This window comes from Pongo pygmaeus, chromosome 1 (genome assembly GCF_028885625.2).
Source record: "Pongo pygmaeus isolate AG05252 chromosome 1, NHGRI_mPonPyg2-v2.0_pri, whole genome shotgun sequence".
Taxonomy (NCBI): Eukaryota; Metazoa; Chordata; class Mammalia; order Primates; family Hominidae; genus Pongo; species Pongo pygmaeus.
Window position 1 is genome coordinate 82,546,453 of NC_072373.2, and position 16,398 is coordinate 82,562,850.

A 16,398-nucleotide genomic window follows, 5' to 3' on the forward strand; every position below is an offset into this window, starting at 1 on the left:
AACACTCTCTGCTTCTTTTTGTTAGGGCGGATTTGAGATACCTTGCCCTCCCGCCTTCTCGCTTTGGCCAAATCGAATAAACTTTTATCTCCAAACACCTATATGTCAGTGTTTGGCATCAGCTACACATGGGGTACACGAGCCTGAGTCTGGACTTCTACAACGCTGGGACCCTCGCTGTTCTTTGGAGCTGACGGTAAATTCAACAGAAAAGAGGCGCATGGGTAGAAAATGCAGCATTTCCTCTCAGATGCCAGATATTCATCTCCAAAGGTATTAAAAGGAGGGGGTGTGTGCCTGTGTAAAGAGGCTGCTCTTTTCCCAGCAGTACGACTTGGGCAAGTTGCTTGATTTCTTCAAGCCTTTCTTTTTCCGCCTGTCAAACAAAACAAAACAAATATCCCATATAGGACAAATTCACAATCCTTAAAGAGGGCGGGCAGAGCGATTGGAATGCAGATGAACCAATCGCGTCTCCTGCAGGTTGCGGAGCGGCAGAGGGACCCCGCCCCCTGCATTGTGCTTAGCTCTGATTGGCGCCTCTCGGAGGGGCGGGGCCTGGGCGCGCCGGGCTCACGCTGGGTCCCTGCAGGTCTTGGGGCCCGGGACTCTGGCTGGAGACACCGCCATGGCCCGGCTATCCCGCGGATCCGCGCGCGCACTGCTCGCCGCCCTGCTGGCGTCGACGCTGTTGGCGCTGCTCGTGTCGCCCGCGCGGGGTCGCGGCGGCCGGGACCACGGGGACTGGGACGAGGCCTCCCGGCTGCCGCCGCTGCCACCCCGCGAGGACGCGGCGCGCGTGGCCCGCTTTGTGACGCACGTCTCCGATTGGGGCGCTCTGGCCACCATCTCCACGCTGGAGGCAGTGCGCGGCCGGCCCTTCGCCGACGTCCTCTCGCTCAGCGACGGGCCCCCGGGCGCGGGCAGCGGCGTGCCCTACTTTTACCTGAGCCCGCTGCAGCTCTCCGTGAGCAACCTGCAGGTGAGCTGGGGCCCGCGGCTTCCCCAGGCGGGCTGTGGGCGGGGCGGCCACACAGCGAGCCTTCACTCTCCCCAGTATTCTTCCCGGGAAGTGGAGCGTGGCTCGAACGGCTGCCGCTTCTCTGCCGCACTGGCAGGTGGGGGTTGCAGCGTCCCAGATGTTGGGCAACTGGGTACCAGGAATTTCGCACACGCCTCCGCCACTGGGCCACGCACCTGGGGTAAATTCTCTGCCGGCAGCCCGAGGACTTCTCATCCCTGAGTGGTTCTTAGTCGTCTTGGGACACAGTGTCTCTATTAACTGTGCTCCTATTCTTTTTTTTTTTTTTTTTCTTTGAGACAGAATCTCACTTTGTGGCCCAGGCTGGAGTGCAGTGGCGCTATCTCAGCTTACTGCAACCTCTGCCTCCCAGGTTCAAGCGATTCTCGTGCCTCAGCCTCCCGAGTAGCTGGGATTACAGGTGCGTTCCACCACACCCGGCTAATTTTTGTATTTTTAGTAGAGGCGGGGTTTCACCATGTTGGCCAGGCTGGTCTCAAACTCCTGACCTCACGTGATCCACCTGTCTCTGCCTCCCAAAGTGCTGGGATTACAGGCGTGAACCACTATTCTTAAAGGTTTTACAGGGCATAGAGATTGTTGGGTATTTAAACACTTTAATATGTGACTTCAGGGTTTCTCACTCTCTTACCCTTCCTGAATTAAGCTTTTCCCTCCTGCAGCAAGAAGCTAACGTACAATATCGTGGGTGATTACAATGATTACTGCAGTCTTTAGGCCTCCACAGGCATAGTGGCTCCTCAGTAAGATGCAGAGCTGATTGAAGGTGTATCTCTTCCTCGCCCTTTGCCCACCTTCTGGTGCAGGGCCACACTTACAACTCTAATGGACCTCTGCTGTCTCAGGGATGGGGTCACAGACACCCGGCTTGGGAGGCCGGAGACACAGAGAGTCCAGGAGTGGAGCCTGATTTGATGGAGGGTCTTTTTGACAAAGCTCTCACATTTGAGTTCAACTCTGAAAGTACAACATTGTTGATAAAGACAGGATGTAAGAAACTGATGCTTGTTTAATCACTTTTCCATTCGCCTTCCATTCATTGTCTCTTCTATTAATTCTTTGAAGTAGGTATTTTATACCCCATTCTGCAGATGAAGAACTTGAGGCCTACCTAGGTTAAGTAACTTGTTTAAAGCCAGCGGGCAAACCCCTAGTTTCATCTCAGGTTCATCTTTCTTCAAACCACCTATCACAGGCTGGTGGCCCATCAGCTGAATATGTCCCACAGACCAGTTTGGCCTACACAGAGTTCTGTTTTGTTTTTAATAAATTTGAATTTGTTACCAACATTTTAAAATTTAGATTTTACTTTAAAATGTAAATCTCTAACTTTTCTTGAAAAATGGGAAGATCCAGTGACACTGTGGGCCTGCATTCTGTGAGCAAAAACAGAAGCAGTGCCCTCTTTTAGCTAAGGCAGATATACCCCAGTTCACCATTTTCTTATTCCCAGCCCATTCCACACCTTTAGGCATTTGCTCAAACCAAACTCACTCCACTCCATCAGTGGTGCTCAACTTTGACTGCAAATCATAGTCACCTAAGAAGGCTTTAAAAATGGGATGCCAAGGTATTTTATTGAAAACACATTTTATTTTAAGACAACACCTCTTCCCCCCACCACAAACCACTCCCTGATGATTCTAATGGGGGAGGAGGGAGATTGACCAATACATAATCATATTTAAATTTGTGAGGTGACTAGGGAGTTGCTGGTATTATTGTCCCCATTTAGGAAGTGAGGAAACACAGACTCAGAGGTGCAGGGACTTAGCCTGTGACCAGCCAGCTAATGGCTGTCAGGTAGGACTTTAGCCCAGGTCTTTCATGTTTCTAGAAATAGACAGGACAGTGGCAAGGAACCTACCCAGGGCTTTAGGTTTCCATGATGGCAGTGAAAAGAAGTGGCCACATCAGAATGTGTCTGACTTGATTCCATCAATTAGCTGGTCAAAGTTTCTGCTTTTTTCTTTTCCTCCTCCTGACCTCCAGGGTGCTCTGCATTTCTTCTCATTGACAGGGGGTGAAATTGTTCAGAAGGAACAAGAAGACCTAGGTTTGGGACCATTTCTCATGTGTAAAATGCCTGTCCTCTGTAACTTAGAGATAGGTTGTGAGCTTCAAATGTACTTACCACTGGGATGTTTTTGTATGTCTCTTTCTTTGCGGCATTTTTGTATAGTAAATGTCTGTAGGACAGTGTTGCTGATGTTAGCTTGTAGTGGGACCATGTTTGGCTGCAGAGCCAGTGAGTCTGAAGGGAAATCTTGGGGTTTGATTATTTGCACCAAGACCTCTTACTATTAGCCTCCCTTCTGTTTTGGCATTCTTTTCTTGTGATGTGCCCCTTTCTGTTCTGGTCACTCTTGATTTTTTTCTCTGACCCACTAAAATAAGTATCCCTCAAAGTCAGTTTCCTACTCTTTTGTTCCCTGTAATGATCCTCAGAAGATTGTATACACTCTCATTGTATACACTCTCTTCTAGTCCTTACTAGGACTCACTTCCAGATTTGTGTCCATTTCTGACCTCTTCAAAGTTCTCTGTATTTCTGCTTGCTGTTCATTTTTACTTCATTAGTTTGCCACCACTTCAAATTCAACATGTTTAAATCCAGTCCTTCTTCTTCCTCCTGAAACAAGCTGCTTTTGATCTTCTGCATTTCTGTTAGTGGAATTATTGTTTTCTCAGTAAACCCAGTTGGTTCTCACTGCCTCCCCAAATCCCTCAGTTCCCAAGTCCTGACAGTTTTTTGTTGCCTTCTTTGCCTCTGTCCTTGCCCCTTCCTCTTTATTCCTGCCACCTCATCCTTAAGCTTGTCATTTCATGCCTAAAAGTACTAGAACAACTCTTACATAGTCTTCCTGTCTGCCCCATCCACCTTGCCTACCCAAATAGATTAACAAAAATACCTGTCACAGCATTGCCCTCTGGCCAGAAACTTTTAACAACACCCAACTGCCTATAGCTGCGTAAGAGCTACCTGGGATGTTTGTTTAAAATGCATATAGGGGCGGGGTGCAGAGGCTCCAGCCTGTAATCACAGCACTTTGGGAGGTTGAGGTGAGTGGATCACCTGAGGTCAGGAGTTTGAGACCAGTCTGGCCGATATGGTGAAACCCACCTCTACTAAAAATACAAAAATTAACTGGGTATGGTGGTGTATGCCTGTAGTCCCAGCTATTTGGGAGGCTGAGGTGACAGCATCACTTGAGCCTGGGAGGCAGAGGTTGCAGTGAGCTGAGATCACACCATTGCACTCCAGCCTGGGTGACAGAGCTTAATTCTGTTTCTAAATAAATAAAATGCAGATAGAGGACAGCTTGGTGGCTCATGCCTGTAATCCCAACACTTTGGAAGGCCGAGGTGGGAGGATCACTTGAGTTCAGGATTTTGAGACCAGCCAGGGCAACATAGTGAAACCCCATGTCTACAAAAAATAAAAAAATATTAGCCAGGTGTGGTGATGCACATCTACAGTTCCAGCTACTCAGGAGGCTGAGATGGGAGGATCACATGAGCCCTGGAGATTGAGGCCACAGTGAGCCATGATTGTGCCACTGCACTGGGTGGCTGCCTGGGTGACAGAGTGAGACACTGTCTTAAAAAAAATATTGGAGGCCAGATGCGGTGTCTCCCGCCTGTAATCCCAGCACTTTGGGAGGCCGAGGTAGGTGGATCACAAGGTCAGGAGTTCAAGACCAGCCTGGCCAACATGATGAAACTCGGTCTCTACTAAAAATACAAAAATTAGCCAGGCATGGTGGCACACACCTGTAATCCCAGCTACTCGGGAGGCTGAGGCAAGAGAATCGCTTGAACCTGGGAGTTGGAGGTTGCAGTGAGCTGAGATCGCACCACTGCACTCCAGCCTGGGTGACAGAGTAAGACTCCGTCTCAAAAAAAAAAAAAAAAAAAAAAAAAAAAAAAAAAAAAAATTGCAGTTATTTGGATTGGGAGTGAAGTCTGTTTCAACATTTTAACCCAAATCAGCATTTTATCAAGCTCTCCAGGCAGATGGTTCTTAGAAAACAGTGCCTAAGGTTGGCCCACAAATTACAATCTAGACTCCTTAACTTGGGTTGGAGCCCTCTCCACTGCCAACCCCAGCCTCCTCCCATAGGAAAGCCCCTCTTTCCAGCAAATCAGGTTTCTTGGTACTGTTCATCAAGCCTTGGGCTCACCCAGTTCTGTGTTTTTTGCAGTCAGCGTCTGCTCTCCCTTTAATATGTCCTCCCACCTTCTATCCTGGTTTTGAATATATTATAAAGCTCCTTATAGTTCCTCTATCACTCTAGTCTATGCTGGACATACACATTTGTTTATGTCTGCCTTTTCAACCAGATTATAAACTCACAGAGGGAGAGAGTTTACCTGAGTGTCCCCCTCCCGCTGTTTGGTCCCCTGTGGTGCCTTGCCTAATGGTTTCTAGACAGTGGCTATTTGGCTAAATGATTTTAAAGAAATCTCTTTATGACTCTTTGTTTTGGTGGGTCACTGTGAAATGGCAGAGTTCTCCACACAAGACACTTAGAGCTCAAAGAGCTAAATAGTCTAAAATGCAATGTGTGAATTTTGCTATAATCTGTCAACAGTGCCTTTTATGAAGTTGATTGCTGAATAAGAAAGCATTAAGAATTTTACTTGTGTTACTTTTTGAATGTGGGATAAGACTTATTGTTACTAAAGCAGGAATGAACAACTTCTCCAGTTTCGAAATCACATGACAGTTTCTGCTAATGTAAGATAACCAAGCAGCATGATTCAGCTACTTTCTTGCTTAAATCGCATAGTTAGCCAGTTGAGCAACTGTGGTGTTTTTAGCAATGGTTTTGTATTAGAGTTTAACCCTTTAAGTCTTTCAGTGAAGCCTATAGAACAGCCTTAAATTTGGGTGTCACTACAATCATAATTCTTCTGATGAATATGGAATAAATTCAGGGTTTCAGAAAAAGTATATTGAAATAAATTTTACCAAGTCAGTTCATTTTAAATAGAAACCCCTGCACCCCCTTTGGGGAGTGGTCAGGATACTTTCCAAGTATTATTTTCCCCTGAGTGGAAGGTGATGTTTTACGATTCATCGTTTGGTGGAAGACCAGTCAAACTCTAGGGACATCATGTATGCAACTTTTGAAATTTATTACCTCTCCAGAAACCATATTTCACATGAGAGGATCTTCATTTTCTCTCTATAGGAGAATCCATATGCTACACTTACCATGACTTTGGCACAGACCAACTTCTGCAAGAAACATGGATTTGATCCACAAAGTCCCCTTTGTGTTCACATAATGCTGTCAGGAACTGTGACCAAGGTAAGTGGTTATCCTACAGGAAGGGAGATGGTTTCGGAACACCATCGTATTCACAATGAAAGAATAGATCTTTTTTCTTTTGAGACAGAGTCTCACTCTGTCTCCCAGGCTGGAGTGCAGTGGTGTGATCTCGGCTTACTGCAACCTCTGCCTCCTGGGTTCAAGCAAGTCTTGTGCCTCAGCCTCCCTAGTAGCTGGGATTATAGGCACGCACCACCACACCCAGCTAATTTTTGTATTTTTAGTAGAGATGGGGTTTCACCATGTTGGCCAGGCTGGTCTGGAACTCCTGACCTCAAATGATCCACCCACCTCGACCTCCCAAAGTGCTGGGATTACAGGCGTGAGCCATTATGCCTGGCAGAATAGATCTTTTGAGAGTGAAATGCAGTTGATTTGTGATTGCCATGCCCAGTCAGAACATGTTCTATTCTAATAGGTGAAGTAATTCCATGAAAACCAAACGTTTTAATAAGTTGCTTTCATATAGGTGTTAAATAAGATATGACAAAAATGAATGATTTTCTGAAGCCAAGCAGATGTAACAACTATGAAGCTCCTGTATATAAAGTTATTCTTACTAAAGAGCATCTGGTTGACCAAAGCCCTCTACTCTCCCTTACATTTTACATTGGTATAACGTTTTTTCATGTCTGGGCTCCTTGTCTCCATATTTTAACAGTGGCTTAAAGCAGAGAAAACATATTAAGTAGGCCAACCAGAGGACTATCCATTACTGAAAACTGGAAGTGAATTTAGTTTGGATCGCCTGCTGAAGGGAAGAGGTCAAATACAATCTCAGGAAGAGCAGTGGGCATGGTGTCAGGAGTGCTGATCTGATTACCCAGCCAGCAGATTTGCTTTTTGACCGTGTCAATCATTAATGCCTCAGACAAGTGTTATTTATGGTCTGTAAATTCTTTGTGGATGCATCTCTGTAGTTGAGTGTCCTTCACTGGCAGGAAAAAGATGGAGGAGCAGCACATGCTTTTGAGTTCTGTTATGTGGCTTCTAAACATCTTTATTCAGTACATTCATCTGTATGTTTAACATGTCCATGTTATGGGATAAATATGCTAAACATTACATGTCTTAGGCACCAGTAATGTTACAGTACTTAGTGCTAGCTATTCTAATAGCTCAAAATGCCTTTTTACTTACTTTACTTAACTTTACTTACTTAACTAAGTAAACTCCTAGGATTTATAGAATGCTAGAATCACACATTCTTTTTTTTTTTTTTGAGATGGAGTCTCGCTCTGTCACCTAGGCTGGAGTGCAGTGGCGCGATCTCGGCTCACTGCAAGCTCTGCCTCCCGGGTTCACGCCATTCTCCTGCCTCAGCCTCCCCAGTAGCTGGGACTACAGGTGCCCACCACCACGCCTGGCTAATTTTTTTTTTAGTAGAGATGAGGTTTCACCGTGTTAGCCAAGATGGTCTGGGTCTCCTGACCTCGTGATCTGCCTGCCTCAGCCTCCCAAAGTGCTGGGATTACAGGCGTGAGCCACCGCGCCCCGCCTAATCACACATTCTTAACAAATAAGAAAATAAAGTGTTACTGCTATAAGAATGTTTATTTCATATATGTCCTTTAGGTGAATGAAACAGAAATGGACATTGCAAAGCATTCGTTATTCATTCGACACCCTGAGATGAAAACCTGGCCTTCCAGCCATAATTGGTTCTTTGCTAAGTTGAATATAACCAATATCTGGGTCCTGGACTACTTTGGTGGACCAAAAATCGTGACACCGGAAGAATATTATAATGTCACAGTTCAGTAAGTACTTACACATCTTTCACCTAAGATTGCCGCCCTTACAGCCATCCTCAGCCTTCTAAGGCAAGGGGGGTTTAACCGTTTCATGTGCCCTGGACACCCTGGGCAGTCTGGTAAAGCCACTGACCCCTTCTCAGAATAATGTTTTAAACACATAAAATACAGAGGATTAAGAAGAAAATCAACTATAATGAAATACATTTATAAAAATATTTGTAAATGTGTGGTATATTGTTTTATTAATTAATATATTAAATATAAGATCTAGTAATAAGTCTATTCTTTTTCTTTTTTTTTTTTCAAGACAGAGTCTTACTCTGTCACCCAGGCTGAGTGCAGTGGCACCATCTCAGCTCATTGCAGCCTCCACCTCCTGGGTTCAAACGATTCTTGTGCCTCGAGCCTCCCAAGCAGCTGGGAATACAGGCACAGACCACCACGCCCAACTGATTTTTTGTATTTTCATAAAGACAGGGTTTTGCCATGTTGCCCAGAGTGGTGTCAAACTCCTAAGTTCAGGCAGTCTGCCTGCCTCACCCCCCAAAGTGCTAGGATTACAGGCATGAGCCACCATGCCTGGCCTTTTCTGTGCTTTTAAAGTAGTGAGGATGGAAGATAATATTTTAAGACATCTGCAACACCTCTAACATGATATGAAAGTATCTGTGATTTCTCTATTTTTGTTGGAGACAGTCACAGATACGCTATCACCCTGTGGTTTATTCCCTACATTCATTATTGAAGGAAATGATACATTCGGTTAGAGCCTAATGAAAATGAAAAAAAAATTTTTTTGAGCCAAGTTCATAGACCCCCTGAACTCTGTCTACAGGCCTGGACACCAGGTTGAGACTCCATTTTAAGGCTATGCTTGTTGGGCCCTGAACAGAGCCCAGTTATGACCCACGATAGCATTTTCTCATGAGGCTTAGATTCAGGTGCTCCTGGACTGTGAATGTCCTTCATCTGAGTCTGAGCAAGTAACCCCATCCCATCAGTCCCAGTACTACAAATGCCTATGGGGATGTGTGGTTTATCCCACCAAGAAGTTCTTGGAAGGGAGGAGGCTGAGACAAAAGAGGCCATGGGAGAAAATAAAGCCCAGGACCTGAAGACAGAAAGGGAAAGGAAAGAAGAGTGTAATTGGAGTCTTTGGAGTTAGCTCGGAGTTCAAATGAGGGAATACGAGGGACTGGTGCTTCTCCCAGGTGACACAGGAAATTCTGGCATATCTGGGGAGGTGATAAGAACAGTAACAGTAACAGCTAGTGTCCATCGTTTATTACTGGCTGGGTGCTATACTGGCTACTTTTCATGTATTAACTCATTCAATTCTTACCACATCCCTATCTTGCGCAACCTGCCACCGCAACAGGTAGGTGCTGTTTTTCCACATGTGTGAAATGGAAAGCTGATGCACAGAGAACAAACTGGTCTTGCAGCCAGGAAGTGGTGGTGCTGGGACTCAAACCCCGGCATACTTGCTCCAGAGCCATCACCTGGCTTCTATCCGTGATGCTGTACTTCTCTTCTGGCTGCCTCACTGGTAGCTGGCCAGGCTCCTAGCTCAGTGTAATTTATAATGCACTTTCTGCTTGTAATGATTGACTGCTGTTTCAGGAGATTACGATGATGATACTAAGGTAGACTTGTAGGTTGTAGGTCATTTGAGGGCTTAAATTCTTAGCATTTATTTAATCTGTGTCTTTTTCAATTGTAGAACAGTTCCATGTTGAACTGTTGACTCCCTGCCGTGATTGGAAATTTCTTGACAGCGAAGCTCAGTTTTGTTTTGTTTCTATTTTTTTTTTAATTCCAAGCAGGGCTTAGGACAGTGTGTGTCATAGAGCAGGTGTTTAGGAATGATTGTCTGGCTCATTACTTGAGACAAACATTCTCACACTCTGTTGGAATAAAGAATCCCACAGTTCTGGCGCTTGTTTTGCTGCTGTGCACGCAGGAGAGGCACGGGCCACTGATCGTCTTCTGGGCTGGCAAAGCCATCTGACTTCGTAGGAATATAGAGGTAGCAATTACAAGTTTATTCCCTGGCAACAAATTATCAGGATGACTGTTAAGAAGGGCCTGCTCTCTGAAGTTAAAGTTTACTTTCACAGGACATAATCTCTGAAGCGCAGTTATCTTTATATAAATAACATGCCCAAAGGCAGTGCCTGGTTTAATAACAAAATAAAACTGTTTTCCCAGAAGTCTCCACACTGAGTAAGTGAGTAAAACAGATACTTTTGAGGTTCCCACTTTATTATGCAGACAAAGGAGCACTTCTCTGCGGCACAGAGATAGAACATTTTTTCCTTGTCCTGAGAGGAGGCCCAAAGGCTAGAGCAGATGTCACCCTTCTGAGGCAGTGCACCAGAACCCAAGGGATGGGCAGTGCCTGAAAGCTGCCCGCTCTGACCGGGTGCCTCTGGCTAGGAATTGTCCATCTCCGAGTCTAGGAGTGCCCCCACTAATCCCACCCACCAGGTTTGCCACCAGAGCTGTTTAATAGTCTGGGGAGTGTACAGTGATATCTGTGAGGACCAGGGCCCCCATCTTCTTGGAGAACCACTCACAGGGGCCTCACAGGTGTTCTGGAGCTTCCCCACATTGGCAGCCACCTTGCTTGGCTTGCCCAGATCGGTTTTGGAAGGTATTATTCCTCCAAATACCATGAAGTCCTCTGCATCTGAAATCTGTTTCACACAGATGGAGACTGCCACTTGTGAGAGCTGATATGGAGCTTAACTGAATGTGGACTGTTGGGTGAAGACCCCGTGAGCATGTTTGCATGCTCAGTGGAAGGCTTAAATGTCTACACGAAGCATTTGCTGGCACCCTGGAATAAGCAGTTCTTTTCTTTTTTTTTTTTTTTCTTTTTGAGATGGAGTCTCACTGTTGCTCAGGCTGGAGTGTGGTGGTGCGGTCTCGGCTCACTGCAAGCTCTGCTTCCTGGGTTCACGCCATTCTCCTGCCTCAGCCTCCTGAGCAGCTGGGACCACGGGTGCCTGCCACCACACCCGGATAATTTTTTGTATTTTTAGTAGAGGCAGGGTTTCATCGTGTCAGCCAGGATGGTCTCAATCTCCTGACCTCGTGATCCGCCTGCCTCGGCCTCCCAAAATGCTGGGATTACAGGTGTGAGCCACCGCGCCCGGCCAAAAAGCAGTTCTTATAAGCATAAGCATTGCTTTCGACCACTGTTAAGTCTGGGCAGCAGCTTGTTTGTGCTAAGCCTCATTTTATCTCCTCTGGCGCACACCCAGATATTTCCTAACAAACACACAGGTAGCAAAAGGTCGTGGATTACAGACTTGCCCAGTCTTGATACCTAGAGATGGATTCCCTGGTTGGTGGCAGCAGAAAGGGGGAAAGTTCACCTCCCTGCTGTGGTCAGTATCACTGGGCAATGGCTAATCACTGCTCTTCTGCCCTGATGTTCAGGACCCCTTGTGTTCTCAACTATTTTTGTCTTTTAAACCTTCAGGTATTCTTAAATGAGATAACAACAGCAGCCACGGCAGTGGCCTGCTTCTTGCTACATCCCAGTAGCGTTTATCAAAGTGTGTCAGAATCATACTTGGAGAGGAGGGTTGCTTGCTAAATGAGGATTCCTAGGCCCTACCCTCAACCAATTGAAACCAAAACTCAGGAATCTGCATTTTAACAAACCCAAGTGGTTATTTAGTATATTCTAGTGGTTGAAATGAACTCAAAATCTTAATTTAGATCACAAATTTTATCTAGTCCTTCCCTAGAATGAATTAATTTTCAAGATTTGTTAACCCAGTTTAACAAAATAATTCTTCTCTGTTCCCCTTTCTAGGTGAAGCAGACTATGGTGAATTTAGCAACACTTATGAAGTTTCTTAAAGTGGCTCATACACACTTAAAAGGCTTAATGTTTCTCTGGAAAGCGTCCCAGAATATTAGCCAGTTTTCTGTCACATGCTGGTTTGTTTGCTTGCTTGTTTACTTGCTTGTTTACCAATAGAGTTGACCTGTTATTGGATTTCTTGGAAGATGTGGTAGCTACTTTTTTCATATTTTGAAGCCATTTTCATAGAGAAATATCCTTCACTATAATCAAATAAGTTTTGTCCCACCAATTCCAAAGATGTTTCCAGTGGTGCTCTTGAAGAGGAATGAGTACCAGATTTAAATTGCCCATTGGCCTTTGAAGGTAGTTGAGTATGTGTTCTTTATTCCTAGAAGCCACTGTGCTTGGTAGAGTGCGTCACTCACCACAGCTGCCTCCTGAGCTGCCTGAGCCTGGTGCAAAAGGATTGGCCCCCATTATGGTGCTCCTGCATAAATCTTGCCAAGATAGACAAACAATGATGAAACTCAAATGGAGCTTCCTACTCATGTTGATTTATGTCTCACAATCCTGGGTATTGTTAATTCAACATAGGGTGAAACTATTTCTGATAAAGAACTTTTGAAAAACTTTTTATACTCTGAAGTGATACTCAGAACAAAAGAAAGTCATAAAACTCCTGAATTTAATTTCCCCACCTAAGTCGAGACTGTATTATCAAAACACATGTGCACACAGATTATTTTTTGTTCCCAAAACTGGATTGCAAAAGAAAGAGAAGAATATTTTGTGTGTTCCTGGTATTCTTTTATAAGTAAAGTTTACCCAGGCATGGACCAGCTTCAACCAGGGACAAAATCCCCTCCCAAACCACTCTCCACAGCTTTTTAAAAATACTGCTACTCTTAACAGTTACCTAAGGCTTCCTCAACTGCTCCAAATCTCTTAATAGCTTCTAGTGCTGCTACAATCTAAGTCAGGTCACCAGAGGGAAGAGAACATGGCATTAAAAGTATCACATCTTCAGAAGAGAAGACACTAACATTATTACCCATATACATGATTTCAGAAGATGACATAAGATTCCTCTTAAAGAGGAAATGTCAGGAATCAAGCCACTGAATCCTTAAATGTCAAAGAGAAAAGTTGAATATGAGTCATTGTGTCTGAAAACTGCAAAGTGAACTTAACTGAGATCCAGCAAACAGGTTCTGTTTAAGAAAAATAATTTATACTAAATTTAGTAAAATGGACTTCTTATTCAAAGCATCAATAATTAAAAGAATTATTTTAATGAAATGTGTTGGATTCGTTTTCTTAAACATAGACATTAATGTTTATTACACTTTGTTTTATTGTCTACTGTCGAAATAGCATGCTCCTAAATCAGTCACTGGCTGTTTCAAAACTTGAATAATACCACTCTTTCTAACTGGCAAAAAGCTCATTATGTCCTAAAATTCTGGGCATGGCCAGATGTAGCCTTTGTCACAGGTTCTGCCTCAGGAATTTGGTTGCCAGGGTACCTTGTGATAGAATTAGGTTGAGGGCAGCTATTTGGTTTTCTCCCTTTACCCACTTACTGAGTTTTTTCTCCAGCATTTGGAACCACAAAAATACATATCGACATTCAGGTAAGTTCTAGTTATCATACAGAGTAAAGTCAACCAGTGTTTCACAGCAGGCGCTGCAGATTCTTTTATAATTGAATGTGCCAGAATATGTCACTGTTAATATTCCAGTTAGCCACTAGGGGGCACTGTGGACCACTTTTTGTGCAAGTGTGGGTTTCTTACACAGCCAAATCAAGCCCCTAGGAATAATGCCCTGGGTTAGGAGCTGGAGTAAATGCAGCTTAGCAGGGGCAAGAGGAGAAGCAGAGGCCTGATCTGCTGCTGCTGCTGCTGCTACTAGGTTTTCCTGGGTTTATTACTCCCTCCAAACCATGTGCTTCTACATCAGGCTTCTGGTCCCCTTGCACCCTACCTGCTGCAGAAGGAGAACAGATCCCTGGGCTCAAACGGCTAAGAGATGAGTGTCTTAGACTGGGGTGGGGAGGGGGACTCAGCCTTGGTGCAGAGAACAGGACAGGCTCTGATAGAGATAAAAGTGTAAAGAGGGGCTGGGTGCGGTGGCTCACGCCTGTAATCCCAGCACCTTGGGAGGCCGAGGCGGGTGGATCACGAGATTAGGAGATCGAGACCATCCTGGCTAACACGGTGAAACCCCATCTCTACTAAAAATACAAAAAATTAGCCGGGCGTGGTGGCAGGCGCCTGTAGTCCCAGCTACTCGGGAGGCTGAGGCAGGAGAATGGCGTGAACCTGGGAGGCGGAGCTTGCAGTGAGCTGAGACTGCGCCACTGCACTCCAGCCTGGGCGATGGAGCGAGACTCCGTCTCAAAAAAAAAAAAAAAAAAGTGGAAAGAGAGAGTGGCTCAGGAGCCTGAAGCTACAGAGTCCAGATAGCTGCGTTTGGCAGATGCTATCTTGACCATCTGCACTCAGCTGGTCAAGGCCATTTGTCTTTACCGACCATGACCAATAATCATAGTTTATTCTGTCTTCTAGTCCAGGTTCAAAGTCCTTGACAGGTATGTGGGGGAGTGGAGAAAAATCTTTATGAAATGTGACAAAGTTCAATGAAATAAATGCATCAGATATTCTGAGGAGATTGCTAGTGTGATGTTCCCTTCTTAGTAATATTTAGACTGAAGATCACAAAGTAATTGAAAAGGAGACTACTTTCTTTTAAGGGAGCATGTTTTTCAGTTTTAGTACTGAGGAAATAATGCTCTAATTTGTGTAATGCTGGTTGGTCAGTGTTTCCTAGGGGAATTCCAAACTGTCACTTCAAAACCAAGTGTTCTATAAATTTTCATTAGAGAAGACAATTACAATTTAATTATAATTCCTTTTGGAATTAAGGGGGGTACAAATCAATAAAATGTAAATTTTTCAGTTTTTTCTTTAAGATTTATTGTAAGACATTTGTATAGAAAATGTGGAGAATAAAAAGTTTGAAATTTATAACCTCACCAACCAGCATGGTTGCTAATATTTTGGGTGTGTTTTCTTGGGAGTGATGTTTAAACATAGTCAAGATCTTGCTGTTTAATGATTGTATATCATGCTTCTTTCACTTTATCATAAACAACTGTGTTCCTAGAAGCCATTCACAAGGATGGCTGAGAATGGCTGCAGAATATTTCATCAGATCAATATAAGCAGGCCACCAAATAATGGTCTGTATTGGGACTCTGTTGCTAGTGACAAGAAACCTAAGTCAAAGTTGTTTAAACAAAAAGAGTTCATTGATCTTATATTATTCAGAACTTGGCTTTCATTTCCTGGCTCCTCTTTCTGCCTTGTTGGTTTTCATTGCAGCCAGCAATCTTACAGCAAACAGGATGTGTCCTTCCTAGCTGGGCCCTAGCCATTCCCAAATATCACTGTGTCTGGGAATGGGGCGCCCTCTTTGGCCGAACTTGAGTAGGGTGGCTTCTCCTGGAGTTGCGGGTTCACTCAGCACCATCAGAATCACAGAGACTGGGAGAACGTAGAAGGGGGACTCCTGCAAGGAAAAGAGTGATTATGCGAACTGAAGGAACACTGAGCAGGCAAAAACCAAAGGTTATTAGCATTTTCTCCAGTTTTTGCACATTTAGGTTACTTTCAGTTTTTTTCCTCTTAGAAAAGTCTTACACATAAAATATTTTCTACATTTCTGTTTATTTCCTTAGATTCCCAGCAGTGGAATTTCCAAGCCAAAAGCTTTTGGTACATGTTATAAATTGCTTTTAAGAATGTGTATCAATTATAATGTCTAGTGTTTGCTTTAAAACATTCTAGCAAAGAAAAAAGTATAGGGGATTAGATGAGGAGAAATTGGCAAAATGGTAACAGTTGAAGCTAGGTGACGTGCCTGGAGATTCATTTTGCTATTATTCTCTTTTGTGTATGTGTGAAAATTATAAAGATTTCTAAATTGAATTGAAAAAAAAATAAAGAATTGGGGGTCTAGAGAGGTTAAGTGACTTTCCCAAGCCCACCCAGTTCTGGTCTCCAGGCTTTAAATCCTGGCCATTTCTTCTACTCCACACTAAATTCGCATGTGGTCATATTGTTTGAGACACAGATTATGCCAGCATAAGGCTTCCTGACTCTTCTTTACCCCACAACACACCAAGGCAGGAATACAGAGCTAATCTATGTTTGTGGGTGGGGAGGGGGCATGAGTAGTGGGTGCTAGGGAGCTAGATAACAAGTTTGACTTGGTGATTCATGAGTTCAATAGAGATTTCTTGAAATGATGTTTTCAGTAAAATTTTGGAAAATATATAATAATGGGGGAGGGGGGAGAATTTATATCAATGAACAGCCCTGCAAGCAGTGTATGAAAGTGCTTACTCTGTGATGGGTTAAAATAGTGTGTTAT

The 16,398-nt window shown here is 44.2% G+C and overlaps 1 protein-coding gene across 1 annotated transcript; it reads left to right on the plus strand.

The window, feature by feature from the left end:
* The first annotated feature begins 225 nt into the window (after positions 1–225).
* CREG1 (cellular repressor of E1A stimulated genes 1) lies at positions 226–13,260 on the plus strand. The gene is made up of 4 exons (XM_054442723.1): positions 226–982; positions 6,241–6,360; positions 7,957–8,141; positions 11,968–13,260. The coding sequence occupies exons 1-4, from the start codon at positions 629–631 to the stop codon at positions 11,969–11,971; spliced, it is 663 nt and encodes a 220-aa protein (XP_054298698.1). The 5' UTR covers positions 226–628; the 3' UTR covers positions 11,972–13,260.
* The last annotated feature ends 3,138 nt before the right edge of the window (positions 13,261–16,398 follow it).